This window comes from Abrus precatorius, unplaced genomic scaffold (genome assembly GCF_003935025.1).
Source record: "Abrus precatorius isolate BTA unplaced genomic scaffold, Abrus_2018 Scaffold7, whole genome shotgun sequence".
In the NCBI taxonomy this organism is placed as follows: domain Eukaryota; kingdom Viridiplantae; phylum Streptophyta; class Magnoliopsida; order Fabales; family Fabaceae; genus Abrus; species Abrus precatorius.
The window spans coordinates 36,599,128-36,615,918 of NW_020874417.1; the positions used below are offsets into that span (position 1 = coordinate 36,599,128).

General features: G+C 33.4%; 2 protein-coding genes and 1 pseudogene across 4 annotated transcripts; 1 reads left to right on the plus strand and 2 right to left on the minus strand.

The window, feature by feature from the left end:
• Positions 1 to 1,692: 1,692 nt before the first annotated feature.
• LOC113873390 (GEM-like protein 4) lies at positions 1,693 to 4,279 on the minus strand. The gene is made up of 4 exons (XM_027511489.1): positions 3,118 to 4,279; positions 2,966 to 3,028; positions 2,486 to 2,760; positions 1,693 to 2,383 (listed from the first exon to the last, which is right to left on the minus strand). The coding sequence occupies exons 1-4, from the start codon at positions 3,257 to 3,259 to the stop codon at positions 2,210 to 2,212; spliced, it is 654 nt and encodes a 217-aa protein (XP_027367290.1). The 5' UTR covers positions 3,260 to 4,279; the 3' UTR covers positions 1,693 to 2,209.
• A 2,529-nt stretch (positions 4,280 to 6,808) lies between these two features.
• On the minus strand, positions 6,809 to 8,336 carry LOC113873253 (annotated as a pseudogene).
• A 1,403-nt stretch (positions 8,337 to 9,739) lies between these two features.
• LOC113872840 (reticulocalbin-2) lies at positions 9,740 to 14,955 on the plus strand. Of its 3 annotated transcripts, XM_027510685.1 has the most exons (7): positions 9,740 to 10,395; positions 10,638 to 10,740; positions 10,855 to 10,920; positions 12,465 to 12,638; positions 12,760 to 12,856; positions 14,331 to 14,467; positions 14,555 to 14,955. In XM_027510685.1, the coding sequence occupies exons 1-6, from the start codon at positions 9,852 to 9,854 to the stop codon at positions 14,454 to 14,456; spliced, it is 1,110 nt and encodes a 369-aa protein (XP_027366486.1). In that variant the 5' UTR covers positions 9,740 to 9,851; the 3' UTR covers positions 14,457 to 14,467; positions 14,555 to 14,955. The 3 variants fall into 3 exon arrangements, with proteins under 3 accessions (XP_027366486.1, XP_027366487.1, XP_027366488.1); XM_027510686.1 differs by lacking the exons at positions 14,331 to 14,467; positions 14,555 to 14,955 and adding an exon at positions 14,225 to 14,307; XM_027510687.1 differs by lacking the exons at positions 14,331 to 14,467; positions 14,555 to 14,955 and adding an exon at positions 13,325 to 13,422.
• The last annotated feature ends 1,836 nt before the right edge of the window (positions 14,956 to 16,791 follow it).

Genomic DNA, 16,791 nt, shown 5'->3' on the forward strand with positions numbered 1-16,791 from the left:
AATAACATAACATACATAATCATTTCCATATTGACTTTTTTACCTTGCAACTCTGAGAAAGGGTTACTTCTACCATGGGCTATTGAGAATATCTTACATTGATTTTTGGGAGCAGTAGGGGCAAGAGAAGAGTGTTGGACATACTTAAAGGTTTTGTGGAAAAGCAAATTGCCAAATCATTCCCACATCATTTCCATGCTTCACACGTAAAGCTGATGGCTAAAGCACCTTCTTCAGCACTTTCTTTTTTTGAGTTTCTAAAGGGTCTATGCTACTTTTGGTATGACACACTTGACCTTACCAAAGAGGAATTAATGTTGTGTGCTTTTAAATTGGGAGGGAGGGCTCAAATTTAGTCCTTTTTATAGATTATCAAGTTTTTTGTATACATATTCAAGTATCAGTTGGGCATGTTATCAAGGGGGTACCAACAAATCGTTCACAAGTATAAGAAACTATCGGTGATACTTTAAGACCCTTATCATCTCCCCATAAAGTTAACTTTATTAACCCAAGAAAATGAACAAGAAAAGCTGGAGAATTGGCCATATTCTTGGTTGCACATATTGAAATATTTTGGGTTGAAAAAGGAATGCTCTCTTAGAAAAAAAAAATAACTTTTTTCCAAAATATTTCTATTTTTATAAACAGGGCGTTGTTATATATTTATATTGGTCGGTGACAAATTCTTCTTGAAGTTTGTTTTCACCAGAATAGTTTTGGTTCACAAAAATGGTATCCTAGCAAATAAATTTATCTTAATAGATTTAAAAGAAGTAAGTATCTATATAATTTGTTAAAAGAAAACTAGTTTGGGTAAATCCAAAGGCTGGGAATTAATTATTATGTGATTTTAAAAATCACAGATAGGATATTATGGTCTGAAAAAGTGATGAATGGTAGTTTTAAAAGTTGGAAGTGAGCAGCTGCATGGTAAGATAAAAGTGTTAACAAAGTCACCATTAATGAACGTTCCTGTCACGATTTCTTGCGGAATTGTCCTTTTGTAGACTCAATTAAAACTTAAAAAGAACAAAGTTAGAAGCTGTGATGATTAGCGTTTGGAATTGTCTTTTTCCCAACCTCCATTAAGGAAATTAAGGTAAATAAATGGTCACATTGCCACAATTTCTTAAACTTAAGTTTATTATCAAGGTTATATTATCCTAAAGTCCAAAATTATTTGGTGATTTTTAAATAAGTTCACCTAGTTTAAGTTTGGGTAAAATTCTCAATCATTTTTAATCGCGTCTTTGACCACATTTTCGTTAAGGTTCTATTAAATGCAGGACCAGATTAATTTTTTTAATTAATTTAGAGATTTACTGTATAATTAAACTTGTAACGTAATCTTTAAATTATTTGAAGAATTTTAATGGTTCTTTGTATTTAATGGAACGCTAACAAAATGATATAATAAAAATAATTAAAAAAATAAAGAGCTAGTTACAAACTTTGATAATAAAGAGACTTATTTAGAAATCTCCAAATAATTATTAAGGAACCTACAAAATAATTTGACCTATTATCAAGTATCACTCTACTATAACTAACTGAAATAAGCAAAATAGTTAATTAACAGTGGTTGGTTAAATATATTCACAAACTATACTAGAATGTTTCCTTTATCAATTTAATCTATCATCTTCCATTTAATTATTTAAACTATTTATTAAAACAGACTCACATTTAAAAAATTATATACAAATTTGATTAAAGAGCTGGATTGTAAGTATACAGTCTGAAATACAAGTTCTTGTTCTGAAAATATTTACATGATCAATTCATAAGTAACTGAGCCTGAAACTTCTACAGTTGGGCAGCTAGCAGTTTCGTGTTCAAATTATCTTTCATTCAATCTTTTCTTCTACTGTCATCTGAAGTCTCCCTTCATAGAGATCTAACATGAGCAAGTCCCTGGATGCATCCTTCTGCCAAAGATACATAATGGCTTGCATTATGCTACAAAGCAGGCACCAACGATGAACTCTCACATTCACCAAGTTTGTCTACAATATGCTGCAATTCAGCTGATATGAACCACATCCATTCGCTATCACAGGCAAAATAATGTATCCATCTGATCAGAAGAATGGATATATACAATAAGGTTCCTTTTATCTTAGTTTGTTTCTGATCATCTCTTGTATCTTCATGTTTATACTGACAACAGAAGTTTCAAGCTCAAACGGAGGATTTTGCTACTCATCTAAGCTTGAGAAATGGCCTGCTCAAGATATTTGAAAGTTTTCTGATATTTGAAGACACCCATAAACCAGAAATCAAAATTGTCCACTGTGACTATCTCTATGTACTTTTGTCTTGGCTTCTGAACATTTTCACTTTGATTCACACACTTGATATTCTTCAGTGGAATGACAACCTGTACATGACAATACATACCTCAGAATTTCAACAAATCATGGATCAATAGAAATGGAGAACTATGAAGAGATTTATGTATATATGTTACTTTATGACTGACCTTATAATGAGTCCTCAACATGTGGCCTTTCTGAGTGAACACTTTCATTGATCTCTCACTGCAAAAGGCAACCTTGTCAGTGGAGATGAAGAGGAGACCTGCTAGAGGGCCAGATGTGGTGGACAGATAACACTGTGAAACTTTCAACAGCCTCTCCCCTTCATTCACACTAAAAAACTGCTTAAACACTTTCTCAATTCCACCCACTTGAAGAATTCGAGCCCCTAAGCTCAGCTTCCTCTTAACAGTTTCTGATATATTTTCCCCTAGTCTCACTGCATTTTCAGAGTTATATAAGCAGAGTTAGAAATGTTCACCAAACAAAGCCAGTTCAACTGATCTATGAAGGAAGGAGAAAATTAGTTGTAGTGTTAGAACCGCAGTCCTTTTGATGTAAACTGAGCATGGTACTCATAATAGCACCTTATCAGTACCATATTATCACGTGGAAACATAACTAAGATTTACAAGGATACTCACCATGTTCTTGTGAGAGACTGTTGGCCTTCCTTCCAAGCTTGTTCATAATTGAATATACTCTACCTGAAACATAGAAGCTCTTGATATTAGTAAAACCATCAAAACTTCTTAATAAAATTAATATTTCTCTGTAAAGGAAAATAAAATATTACTTTGCTTTGATGTTGTGGTTGAATATTGATATTGAGTGGCAGGATCGGGTAAGTATCTGTTCACTGACTTTTGAAGCTGATCATATGTAGTTGAGATTATTGGGGTTCCAACAATTAGCTCATGAAGAAGTGAGCTCTGCATGTTTGATGAATAACAAGGTTTCTGTTTTTTGAAAGAGAAATGGTTTGAGCTACTTGATTACTGAGGAAGTTATGCTCAATTGGGTTGATCAGTCTTGGGTATTCCCAAGAGGTATTTAAAGGGATGAAAACTAGGAAATGAATCTTGACACCTTGGTGGGATGACTCAACCTTGGATCATCATCCATGATCATGATTGGTATAAAGGTTAGTGCATGGCAACTTGAAGGACAGTTATTCAAGATAATATTTTTACATCATGGACTGCTTGGTTGCTTTTAGAAAAGATAGTTCATAAAGATCCGAGTCAACTTCTTAAAACTTAAAAATGTCCCTCTAAGGGTTAGTTTTTAGATGCTTAGAGAAAGATTTATATACCTTCGGAAGCAAGATTCCATGGTGGTTGATGAGAGGAAACAAATCCTCTGTGTCTAGTAATATATTTCCATGCAAACCTTTGGAGAACCGCACACTATTTTTGAAACGGGTAAGGAAATTGAACCAGAAAAAGTAAAGGATGAAGCACCCTGATTAGTTGCAATACTTTTCAGTTACATCTGCTTATGTGAGGATGCGTCATCAAGGCTTTATGAGCTGGCATTTTAACTTTCTGATGCCGGACTTCTCTAAATTCTCTTGTGATTGAGTATGAAAAAGTATAGATATGGTATCCCATGTGACTATCTAATGTATACGACCTATTGGAAAATCAACAGAATGCTCCTCCAAAAATATCATTTTCACTTCTGTAACATGGATGAAGGTTGAATAAGGATATTAAATGTGATATTTTCACAGCTAAAATACAGTTGAGACTTTTTCAACTTAAAGTTGAGACTTGGGATTTGTTATGAAGTTTCTAAGGATTACATGCATGGTAGAACATAATCAACCAACAATAAAAGTCAAGTGTAAGTTATTGGGTCAAGATACATACACACAACATTCTCCAAGAGCAGGTATTCGGCAAGCTCACAGGAGATGCTGATGTGGAGATACAACACAATCTCTTGCTTTTCTCAAGGAATAAGAGGAGCATTCCCTGATTAAAAATATAGAAAGCCTTTATCTTGTTTTTAAGTGATTGACTCGTCTTTGAAGAAATTGAGATCAGTGGCAAGTAAAATCATTGCATTTATGTGTTTTTGGGTTTGTAGAAAAAGGAATCATCTAAATCATTTCCATGTTGACTATTTTTCATTGCAGCTCTGAGAAAGAGGTACTTCTACACGGACCATTCACCAACAATATTTGTCATCCAACAGTTGGAGACTAATTCCTGTGAAGGTGGATATATCACCTCGAGAAGCCTATCTTGATGATAGGTATAGATAGATTTGACAAAGATAAACAAAAATGAAGAGTCTACGTACGTACGTGACATAAGCATTGATTGTATACATAAACTAGATATATAATATTATAATATATAATATATGAGACCAACTATGTGTTAAAAATTCTAGTAAAGGGATGAAGCTTGTGGATGTGTGAATTGAAAATAAACCCAAGCACTAGTCATGCGTGCTTTTTGTTGAGTCAAACTATATCATAAAGTGAAATAGCTGACAAGGATATGATGGAAAGGGATAAATAAGATATACAAGACAAAGATATGAAACATGAACTTGTCTAGTTTAGGTCAGAAATGGACACTAACTTTAGTTCTAGGTTTTGTGGAAAAGTAAAATGCCAAATCATTCCAACATCATCCCCATGCCTCATATGTAAAGCTGATGATAAAAGTTCTTTCTTCATTACACAATGCTACTGTTGAAAAGGAAAACACAATGCAACCTTGATTATCATTCTTTTTCTTGTGTGTGTGTGTATATATATATGACTATGAAAGAACCGAAATTTGGTAGGAGTTGTCCAGTGGGTACCAACAAATGGTTTGGTTTACACTTACAGTTATAAGAAGTTACGAATGATACTCAAAGACCCTTTTCATCTATGATCTACCCATAAAGTTAAATTGAATACCCAAGAAGCAAGAAACCATATCTTTGTTGTTAATGTATTTGCCTTTAAAAAAGAGAACAAAGTCAGAAGGTGTGGTGATTAGCGTTTTGGTCCAAAAAGGAACCAATATTCAGTAATGAAAGGTAATGAAAACCTACAAACATTGCCATAATTCAATCACAAAACAAGACTCAAACTGAAAAGCCTTGCATTAAGAACACAAATTTCTTTTAAACCACTTAAAAGTCTTAATTACTAATATTAAATTCTCGTGTTTATTATTTTCATTGAGATTTTTTCAACAAAATATTTTCATACATGGGTGAGAACGTGAATTTTTTAAGCAAGTATATTTTTATATTTTTTAACATTTTAAAGTTTAAACTTAATTTATATTATATTGTTTATTTTATTATTTTCTGCCGAAAGCTTCTGATATTACATATAAGCTTATTTTTTAATATAATTTTTTCTTTTTACATATACATAAATGCACACACTTTTCATATTATAAAATTTATATTAAAACTTATTTTTAAATTTCAATTTTTTTGTGAATTTTTGAATAAGTTTAATTAGTAGTTCAAAAAAATTATTAATTATCACAGTGAGTAATATTCTTAAGAAGTTATATTTTAACTAAATATGATATAGGAACATTTACATAAAATATTGTATAATATTTTTAAAAATAGTATAGACACATCAAATATATTTTTAACATTCTAAAAAATATATTTTTAAAAAAATTATTCCTTTTTTTTTGTTAATAAAAAATGATTCCTTTAAAACATAATTCTCAAGACCAAAAATAAATTATACTAAAAAAATATTAACCGATTACAAGATAAATTTAAACTGAAAAAATATTTATCATATTACAAACATGAAATAATAATAAATATTTTAATAAAGATATCTAAAATAAACTTTAACGACAATAAAGCAAATATTTTGTTAGTATAAATTAACAAGATCACATTTTTAAAGGAAAGATTTTTTGTTATGGTCAAAGTCAAATATCTTGTTAATATAAGTTAACTAAGCCCAAACCACTAGGAATGGACAAAAAACACGAGGGGCTTAGATAAGTTTACATGTGATGATAGGTTCAAACTTCATTGCCACCATATCTGTAGACTCTATCATTTAGACTATACAATCTTTTTCTGTTATTATGGATTTACCTTCATCTAAACATATATATATTTTTTAATCACATAGATATCTTTTACTAGAGAAAATCATATTCGGGTCAAATAGATTTACTAAATGCGACGACAAGCTCTAAACATAAGTTTAATTAACCAAATGTCACTCTATTATATAACTAACAGGAATATGTAAAAATTTAGTTTAACACTAGTTAATAAAATAATTTCACTAATTATACTACAAGTATTTGTATTCATGTTTATGACTTAAACTAGTTAATCAAAACAGACTCACATTTAAATAATTATACACAATTTTGATTCAAGAGTTGATCGTTAAGAATACAATCTGAAATACAAATTCTGGTCCTGTAAACATTTACATGATCAATTCATAACTAATTGTGCCTGAAACTTGTACATTTGGGAGGCTAATATTTTTCTTTCCTCTTTTTCTATGTATTTTTCCTTTGATCTACTCTTATACTGTTCATAGAGCTCTCATATAGATCCATCCAAGGATGGATACCTTCTGCAAAAGTCCTTAGCATTATCAGCCAATCAGTCACTGAATACATATGACTTGGATTCTGCAACAAAGCAAGCACCAAATGATGAACTCTTGCATTCACAACGTTTGTCCACCTTAAGTTATATCCCTCAGGATGGATACCACAATGAAGTGAAGCCCCTTTTATCAGATACAAATCCAAATTTCTTCGATGATAGCAGCCATTTCTTAGTTTCTTCTGATCATCTCTTGTATCTTCATGTTTGTCCCGAATCCTGACACAACAACCCAAACGGAGGATTTTGATACTCATCTAAGCTTGAGAAACCGCCTGTTCAAGATATTTAAAAGTTTTCTGATATTTGAAGACACCCATAAACCAGAAATCAAAATTGTCCACTGTGACTATCTCTATGTACTTCTGTCTTGGCTTCTGAACATTTTCACTTTGATTCACACACTTGATATTCTTCAGTGGAATGACAACCTGTACATAACAATACATACCTTTCAGAATTTCAACAAATCATGGATCAATAGAAATGGAGAACTATGAAGAGGTTTGTGTATGTATGTTGCTCTATGACTGACCTTATAATGAGTCCTCAACATATGGCCTTTCTGAGTAAAAACTTTCATTGATCTCTCACTGCAAAAGGCAACCTTGTCAGTGGAGATGAAGAGGAGACCTGCTAGAGGGCCAGATGTGGTGGACAGATAACACTGAAACTTTCAACAGCCTCTCCCCTTCATGCACACTAAAAAACTGCTTAAAAACTTTCTCAATTCCACCCACTTGAAGAATTCGAGCCCCTAAGCTCAGCTTCCTCTTAACAGTTTCAGATATATTTGTCCTTAGTCTCACTGCAATTTCAGAGTTATAAAAACAGAATTAGATATGTTGATGAAGCATAACAAGTAGAAGAAAATTAGTTGTAGTATCACAAGTGCATCACAGTCCTTTCAATGAAAAATTTCGAGTATTCTCTTTTGCTGTGCCATCCACCAAAGAAAAGACAGAGTTTTCATGTGTAGTGCCTTATCAGTTGAAAACAAATGTAAGGTTTACTAGGACACTCACCATGTTCTTGGACTCCTTGTGAAAGACTATCAGCCTTCCTTCCAAGGGTGTTCATAATTGAATCCACTCTACCTGAAACAAAGAAGCATTCTATATTGGTAAAACCCTTCATACTTCTTGATAAATTTATCTGTAAATGAAGAGAAAGTGTGTATTACTTCGCTTTGATGTTGTGTTTGAATATTGACATTGAGAGGCAGGATCAGGTAAGTATCTGTTAACTGTCTTTGTAAGCTGATCATGTGTAACTGAGATGATTGGAGTTCCAACCACTTGCTCATGGAGAAGTGAGATATGCATGTTTAATGATTAATAATGGTTTCTGTTAGGGGACTAGCACTAGGGGAAGAGAATACTAGAATACTAAGGAAACTATGCTCCCTTGTGTTGATCAATCCCATGTATGCCAGAGGTATTTAAAGGGATGAAAACTAGGTGGGAGTGAATCTTGACACTTTGGCAGGATGACTCAACCTTGGATCATCAACCATGATCTTGATTGATATAAAGGCACTGACATGGCAACTTAAAGAACAGTTATGCAAGATAATACTTCAGCATCATGGATTGTCAGTTTGCTTTTAGAAAAAGTAAAGGGTGAAATACACCGATTAATTAGTTGGAATACTTTTCAGCTACACCTGCTTATGTGAGGATGCGTCCCAAAAACTTTATGAGTTGGCATTTTAACTTTCTGATGCAAGACTTCTCTGAATTCTCCACCCATAAGGTAGGAAAAAGCAAAGGGGTGGCTAATTCTAATAGACAAGTACTATATGGAATCAACAAATTGCTAAACTTCAAAGATCATTTTCACTTGAACTATCATGGCTGCAGGGTGATTGAGGATTTTAAATTTATGATAGTTCAGTGCTAAAATGCTGGTGAGACTATATCAACCAAAAGTTGAGGTGTGGTGTGTAGGTTCCAAAAGAATAAGAATGATAATCATGTTTCCCTGTTGGTTTTTTTCTTGGAACATTATTAGCAAGTACATGGCATGGGCATTGATTTTATGCAGCTTGTCAGCAAAATGATATAGGAGAAAGGATGAAATATCAGCTTCTGCTTTTCAATAATTCTCCAAAAAAGTTTCATCCAACTCCAATTTTTCTAATAAAATATTCAATAATTAGAAGTCATAATTATAAAACAAATTTTCATAATATATAATAAATTAGCAGTAATAAATGTTACATTTGACCACCATAAACAACGTCCTAAGAAGCACCAGCCCCCAGTTTTGACTTTATTAGACTGTTTCACCTTGATTAATTGATTTATCCATCACAATCATGAACGATGACACATTATTTATGTTTTGAGTTAAATTATAGATATTAATTCATCAATCTTTGATCCATTTTAAATTTCATCAACCTGATTAATTCCTTTTATCATATGTTAAATAAACTATTAAGTAAGGATAATAATGGATATAATTTAGAGAAGGTATTTCTTAAAAAAAAAAAAGAAGAAGAAAAAGAAACACACAACTATAAAAAGTCTTTCACTTGAAATTTCATGAAATAAAACAACAAAAAATACGTTTTTTTTTTATAAATTATATAATAACCCTATTTTTTTAGAAATTTCATTTAGTTGTGATTAATTAATCAAGATTCGAGAGGAATAATGATAAGCGTTTCTTTCTTTGATCTCAAACAAATCACAAGAAGCACGAAAATCAAAGTTCCTGCAAAAAAAGAAAAAAGAAAAAAGAAAACCCTAGTTGCGAGCAGGACAAGATTTGGAGGGTTAGCTGTTAAAAAGTAATGTAAAAATCTGAATTACGAGAAGATGTGATTCAAGAAAGAGAGCGTAAAGGAAATGTGAATTGAAAAGTTTAGTTTGAGATCTGTTTTTGGTTGTGAATGCAGCAATGGGAAAAGCGTCGATATTGATTTACGTAACCATAGCGGTGGTGCTTCTTCTGTTCCTCTCATATTCCCCCAAGAACCACCCCAACCACCGCCACCGCCGCCTGAAGCTCCGCTCGAACTTCACACTCTCACCCACGCGCCACCACGCCGTGGCCTTCGACCCCCTGGTGGCGGAGCTGGAGCGTCACCGCGAGGACAAGCAATGGGAGCAGCAGTACATACATCACGCGCACCCGGAACTGGAGTCTGCACCCGCTCACGAGTCGCAACCGGAGTGGGAGGACTTCATGGACGCCGAGGATTACCTCAACGATGAGGATAAGTTCAACGTCACCAATAGGTTGGTCCTTCTCTTCCCCAAGATTGACGTGGACCCCACCGATTCCTTCGTCACTCAGCACGAGTTGACTCTGTGGAACCTCCTCCAGGCTCAGCGTGAGGTCTTGCATCGCACGCAGAGGGAGATGGAGCTCCACGATAAGAACCACGATGGCTTCGTTTCCTTCGCCGAGTACGATCCTCCCAGTTGGGTTCAGAATGCAGGTCCTTCTTCTGTCTTGTAATTTCTAGATCTGTTTCGTACGGTTTCTTTTATTTCATATTTGGCTTTGAATTCGCGGTTTTGGATAGTGAATTGAATTCAGGCTTGTTTGTGCTTAACATGTTTTGATAACTTTGCAAATGTATAAGAACTGCATTGTGTTTTGACTTTTGTGCTTCTGGTTCTTTGACCTTTATGACTGTGTTTTGAATGTTTTGTTTTTTTTTTGTTTTTTTTTCATCAGATAATGAGTCTTTTGGTTATGATATGGGTTGGTGGAAAGAAGAGCATTTTAATGCATCGGATGCAGACGGAGATGGGCTTTTGAACTTGACTGAATTCAATGAGTGAGTCTTTACCAGGAAACCTTGTTGTCTCTCCGCTTGCACGTTTACATGATGATTCCTTTCTCAGTTCGTGCTCATGGTTTTCTTTATATTCTTTTTTCCATTGCTCTCTAGCTTTCTCCACCCAGCTGACAGTGAAAACCCAAAGCTTCATCAATGGTTGTCCAAGGAGGAAGTCAGGTAATCCAAATCTTGTGAAAATCTGTAATGCCTGAGAGTTGAAATTGTAGGTTTTAGGTGTTGAGGGAGGACATTGAGAGAATTCACTTCGAATAATATTTTCTTGTGTAGTGTGATGTTTTTACAATACAATGTGATACAAAACATAAGTACTAACCCTTATTTGTACTAATACTAGATCATAATACTAACTAAAAAAGGAATCAAGTCATGAAATAAAAAAGAAATATAGAAACTAATCCAATCCAATTCACATTAGGTGGGGCACATGTGGAACTGATAAACCAAGAATAGACTGAACATAAAAGTAGGAACTCAAGTCTTTCATTCCTTCAGAGTCTTCAATAGGAAAACTTGCCTATAAGTGGAAAATGTTTATGTTCCAAAAAGAGAGAGAGAGAGAGAGAGAGAGAGAGAGAGTTTTCAGTCTCTGATCAGAACAAGGAAACAAAACCTAGAACCAGAGACGGCAATTGTGGTTTTTTTATGGGTAAGCTATCTTACTAACTAGTAAGTAAAATGGTTTAGGTCTTTAGGCTTAAATTCTTTGAGGTCTTTTGATGGGTTAGCTATTTTTTTATTTTCGATGCCCCCATCTTTGTTAGTGTTGAACAAGTAATCTTTGATTTTTACCAGATACAACGGTATATGATGATTATCGAAGGGATATTTGGTATGAAATTTCAATGGTAATCCATAATTTAGGAATTGGTAAAGCTTTTACTCAGGCATCTTATATTCACACATAGTGGGATGTAAGTGTTACCTGCAATTTGTCGGATCTTATGTCTGGCATGTATCTTGAATATCCTTGAAATCATATTCCTGGATACCAAACGCAAGTATCTAACTCATGTATTTAACATATCAGGGTATTGTAGATGCCTGTATGAAGCTAATGGTATTCCAAATAACTCCTAGTTGCCATTTGCTTGTTTTTTAGTCTTAATGGGGAACTTCCGTTAAGCAGCAATGCTGGTAGAGAGATGGGGATATATGAGTGTTTGCTTCAGAAATATGCAGTGCTGCTAAACTATGATGCGGTACTGTTTTTTATCATAAAGTATCCTTCGTCTTGAATCTTTCTTATATCCTTCCTTTTGTTCCTAAAGTATCTGTTGCTTAATATATCCTGAATAACTCCCAAAGCGATATTTAATCTCCATAAAATTGTGACTCATGAACTGAAGACTGGATTTCTTGTGATCACCCAACCCCATGCAACCTATTAGGATTGAAGTTGAATGTTTCAATTCTTTGTTTAGCTATCCCAGCTGATTACTTGTAAGCGATGGATGTATGGTTGGTTGGTTTGTTCTTGAAAATGATTTTTTCCTTGCAGACATTTACCTCCTCTAGAAGAAGTTTCAATATTAGAATAATTTTTTAACCAACTTTTATACCAAATATTAGAAACAGGGACAATATTTGTAGTTAATTTTATTTGTCTGACATGAATAAAATTTTCAGATTGTATGCAATTAGCTTATTTATATCACTTCCTTGGCTTACCTTTGCTTGATTTACTCATTTCTTTCTCACAGGGAAAGAGATTCAGACAGAGATGGGAAGGTCAACTTTAAAGAATTTTTCCATGGGCTGTTTGATTTGGTAAGAAACTATGATGAAGAAGCTCACAATGAGTCACATCATTCTGATGATTCAATGGATGCTCCAGCTAGAGTGTTGTTTTCTCAGCTTGACAAAGATGGGGATGGGTATTTTCCTTTTTTATTGTCATTAGTCTACTTTATTTGAATCATTATGGTAGCCTGTAGTCTCTTAATAGCATACTGCATACCACCTTTTGATTTTGGGTTATCATCTCCATCTTTGCAGATACTTGTCAGATGTCGAACTACTGCCTATAATTGGGAAACTCCATCCATCTGAGCATTATTATGCAAAGCAACAAGCAGAGTATATCATTTCACAGGTACTGTATTTAACTTTATAATCTACACTCTAATTGTTGGCAAATGTACCAATTCTTTCTTGGAATTCATCTGATCATGCAAATGACTATTTATTCAAGTGATATTCTCTTAACATGGATTACATATATAACTTTTTTTATTATTTATTTTATGTGCTTTTTGATAAAAACCCAGGTATTAGATTATTAAAACTGGAAATGAATCCCAATCCCAATAACAATAACAAATTCATGAACATAGTCTCTCCCTCATTCCCAGCAAACAGGAAGATAATGAAAACACTTGAAAACATAAAAGAAAAAGAAAATATAACAAGACCATTCAAGAGACCTGCAACCCATCAAAGTGCACACTCGATTCTTGCTTGCTTCTCTCTTTCCCGCTTCATCCCCTTTTATAGGATTTCCTTTCTAACCACCTAGCTGATTTTTCCTTTTTTCCTCATGATCGTCCTGGCATGTAAGCAGGTTATTACAGTTAGAATCATCTTACTGACTCCCATTTCCCTTACTAACTCTTTTTGAGTCATTGATTCCCTGCTATGTGGACTTCTTCTATTCTGCTTCACATCCTAGTGATGGGTGAATATCTATTATGCTTACCTTGACAAGGTGTATTTACTTTTGAGAGAAAAGTTTTTATAAAATATTGCTAGATACTTTCAGTACTCGACATATCAGAAGTAATAATGTCATATAGTTGATAAAGCTGATAAGTTTTCTATAGCTTGATGGTTATGAGGGCAATTCTTCATCTGCTCTATCCTCAGTGTTAAAATGACACTTATTTCTGAGATCAATAATGTATCTTACTGTAGCCATGTAGATTGATAGCTGCACTTTAGGGTATTTATTGGAGATAGCGTGCTGGCCAGTGCTTCTTAGTCATTGAAGTGCCTATGGTTGAATAATGTCTCGTTTCTGATATACTTAAGTGCATGGATCACTATAGCCAGATTTATGTCCACTCATTGCTGATACAAAAACTTGTTTTAGTGAATATATACTGGGTCAGGAGAGAGGAATGGACTTTTTTCCACTTTGATGTGAGAGTGGGGATGCATATCTTCTATTTAACAATGTAAAGTATTATATATTAACAACCTTTCCATTATATTTTGTTTTGGGAGGGAGAAGGGAATGGTTTTCTTTTCTTTGGTGAATGTGAATTCTAAAGTATTTTATTTAACTATTCTTTCTATTTCTTGGAGGGGTTATATATTTCTCGTATGCTCAATTTACATGTTAAAGAGCTTTTAACTAGACACCAGCATTGGATTAAATTTTCTTTATGACAGCCTCAGCATGCACTCCCTCATCTGTTGTGTAACGTCTCATTAAACATTGTGATAATGTTATGACTACCAGTTGTTGATAAAGATGCCTCAATACGCACTCCAACATCTGTTGCATAACATCATACATTAATTTCATCCATAACCATGTATGAAGTCGTGAAATAATGTCATGACAGGCAGATGTTGACAAAGATGGCCGCCTTACTTTGACTGAGATGATTGAAAACCCATATGTATTTTATAGTGCTATTTTCAATGATGATGAAGATGAATATGATGATTACCATGACGAGTTCCGGTAAATTCATTTTAGGTAAAGGCAGCTCTTTCGTCCCCCGTCCATTTTAACCAACGTTTAGTGAATATTTTCTATATAATGTTCTATGATGATTGAATGCAGCATAAAGAGAAAAGCTTGGCACATTTCTAGTGACAAGGAACACGGAATCAGTATTTGAAGAATTTTGATGTTTTGGCCCTTAGTAGGTTCCTAGTCTCAATCCTGGTGGGATTCTTATGCGATGGCAACATTTATTGCTTCTTTCCATTCATATTATGTGCGAGTTCTTATTTGCTGAATGGGATCCACCGTGGCTTGTCGTAGAGTCACACCTGGATCAGTTGGAGGATAATGGGATCTCAACTTCATTGTAAAATTTGTAGAATATACAAATTTTCAAGTCACTGGTGAAGCCATCATTAATTAAGCAGAACATTTCAATTCTCAATGGATAATACATGTACTATATACATATAATGACCATCATGATCCCAGAAGTACTGTCAGAATTTTTTTTGGACCCAAGTAGCAATCGTGTTGTTTAGCAAAACGTTAATGACAAGCTCATCGGTTTTGGATTTTTCATATAAAAGCTCAGTAATTCAGTAAAACTCCATTTCACAGAAGTGCATATGCTATCAATTTGGTCTCGCAAATTTTCATTAATATATCTCATTTTAAATTTTAAATATCTTTAATCTAAAGAGAAAAAGTGGTTGATTTATTAAACAATTAAACTAAAATTTATAGATTCAGTTTGTTGAATCGGAGTTTTGTCACAATTGAAAAAAAGGTTTTTCTTTTATAAAACCTCTGATGATAGGTATGAAGAATTGTTTGAATGTAGTTTACGGTTGTTAACAAACAGGCTCTTGCTAGTGGAAAGAATAGTAAAAGTCACAATCAAACAAAAACAAATAAAGTGGAAGATGAACAATTTATTTAAAACCAAATTAAAAAAAATTCGTACCATGAAAATACCAAGAATTTTGAGAGCTGGAATTTGAAAGAGGGAAGGAGGCTAATTTTTTATATATCCAATTAACATTTCTAATTTCATAATTTTTTAAAATAAAAAATTAAAAATCATAAAATAATAAAGTAATATAAATTTAATATAATAATTTTTTGTAAATATTATATAAATCTTTAAATTTTTTTTTAAAAAAAATTCTTGTGTTTCTCTCTCATCGTCTATAAAACTCAACTCTTCCGCTGGGAATTCAACGACTAACTTAACATGGATTGGGGAGATTACGGCTTTTGTCTCCCAAGAGGTGGGGTGAGTCTATTACTCCCAGTTGTTGGCTTGGTGAACGGTGATGCTTTAAATGTCAGTTTAATAATTGGCTTATACATTCTCTAATTTCTTCTGTTTTAAATATTTTTATACTAGGAATATCTCTCAGTTTAAAGTCAAAAATTATTTTTTTCCCAAATACTTCTCTCCACGAAGTATTTTCTATACACACAACTAATATTACTGAATTCAACTCTCAATTGCTTAAGAGAGTCTGTTATGTATCAAAGATTTTATTAGTTATTTAATGAAAAAAACCAAAGTAGTTACAATAGCAAATCCATAAAAATCAACTCAAATTAAATGGGAATTAGTACCTAACTGCGCCTCCATGCAAATGATGCAGTATTTCCCTTCCATAAGCAAGCAATAATCTTCACAAAATTGCTAGCAAACCAATTTTTTTTTCAGAATAAACGACAAGAAAGCATATATGAGAGTACAAAAAGTCATAAAATTGTCACATACATATAATGAATTACAACTACCAAGTTTTTGCTTGCAAGCGTGCTTATTCAAAGGCAGATATCAGCTATTGTCAACTTCAAAATTAACTCTAGCATTAGACCTGCTATATGATATGTCAGAATAACCGTCCAATTTAGCCTAAATAATTCTAATTGACAACAAACAAGTCAAGCAAAGGATAAAAGAAGGTACTACATAGTGTTGGATCCCCTATAAGAAGGTGCACCATGATGTCCCTGCTACAACAACCAAAGACAAAATTGCCTTTATTTATATATGTATGTATGCTTTTACCTCCTAAACAACAAGCTTTTGTAAGGCTAGTTTTCTCCACTCATTCTAAGAACCCGCGAAAGCTACCAACTTCACAGGGATTAGAGTTGGAATTGTCTTTATCCAGTTTTTGAATACCCCATCATCTAAGGAAACAATAAGTTTCCCTACTGTATTTAATACTCTTCCTTCCTTGTCACCTCGTGCATGCTTTTAAGCTAAACGTAACATAACCACACTTTTTCATAACCGAAACTGCTAAGGATTTTTTTACTCAAAAAACAAAGCTAATTCAAATTAAGGCTTGGAAGTTTCA

Excerpts from the sequence above, each read along its gene's own strand:
- LOC113873390 (XM_027511489.1), bottom strand. The coding sequence starts at position 3,259 with ATGCAGAGCTCACTTCTTCATGAGCTAATTGTTGGAACCCCAATAATC. Across the intron at positions 2,761-2,965 it reads CAGTCTCTCACAAGAACATG|TGAGACTAGGGGAAAATATA; the intron begins GTGAGTATCCTT and ends CTGAAAATGCAG. Across the intron at positions 2,384-2,485 it reads TGTTGAGGACTCATTATAAG|GTTGTCATTCCACTGAAGAA; the intron begins GTCAGTCATAAA and ends TGTCATGTACAG.
- LOC113872840 (XM_027510685.1), top strand. The coding sequence starts at position 9,852 with ATGGGAAAAGCGTCGATATTGATTTACGTAACCATAGCGGTGGTGCTT. Across the intron at positions 10,921-12,464 it reads TTGTCCAAGGAGGAAGTCAG|GGAAAGAGATTCAGACAGAG; the intron begins GTAATCCAAATC and ends TCTTTCTCACAG. Across the intron at positions 12,857-14,330 it reads CAGAGTATATCATTTCACAG|GCAGATGTTGACAAAGATGG; the intron begins GTACTGTATTTA and ends ATGTCATGACAG.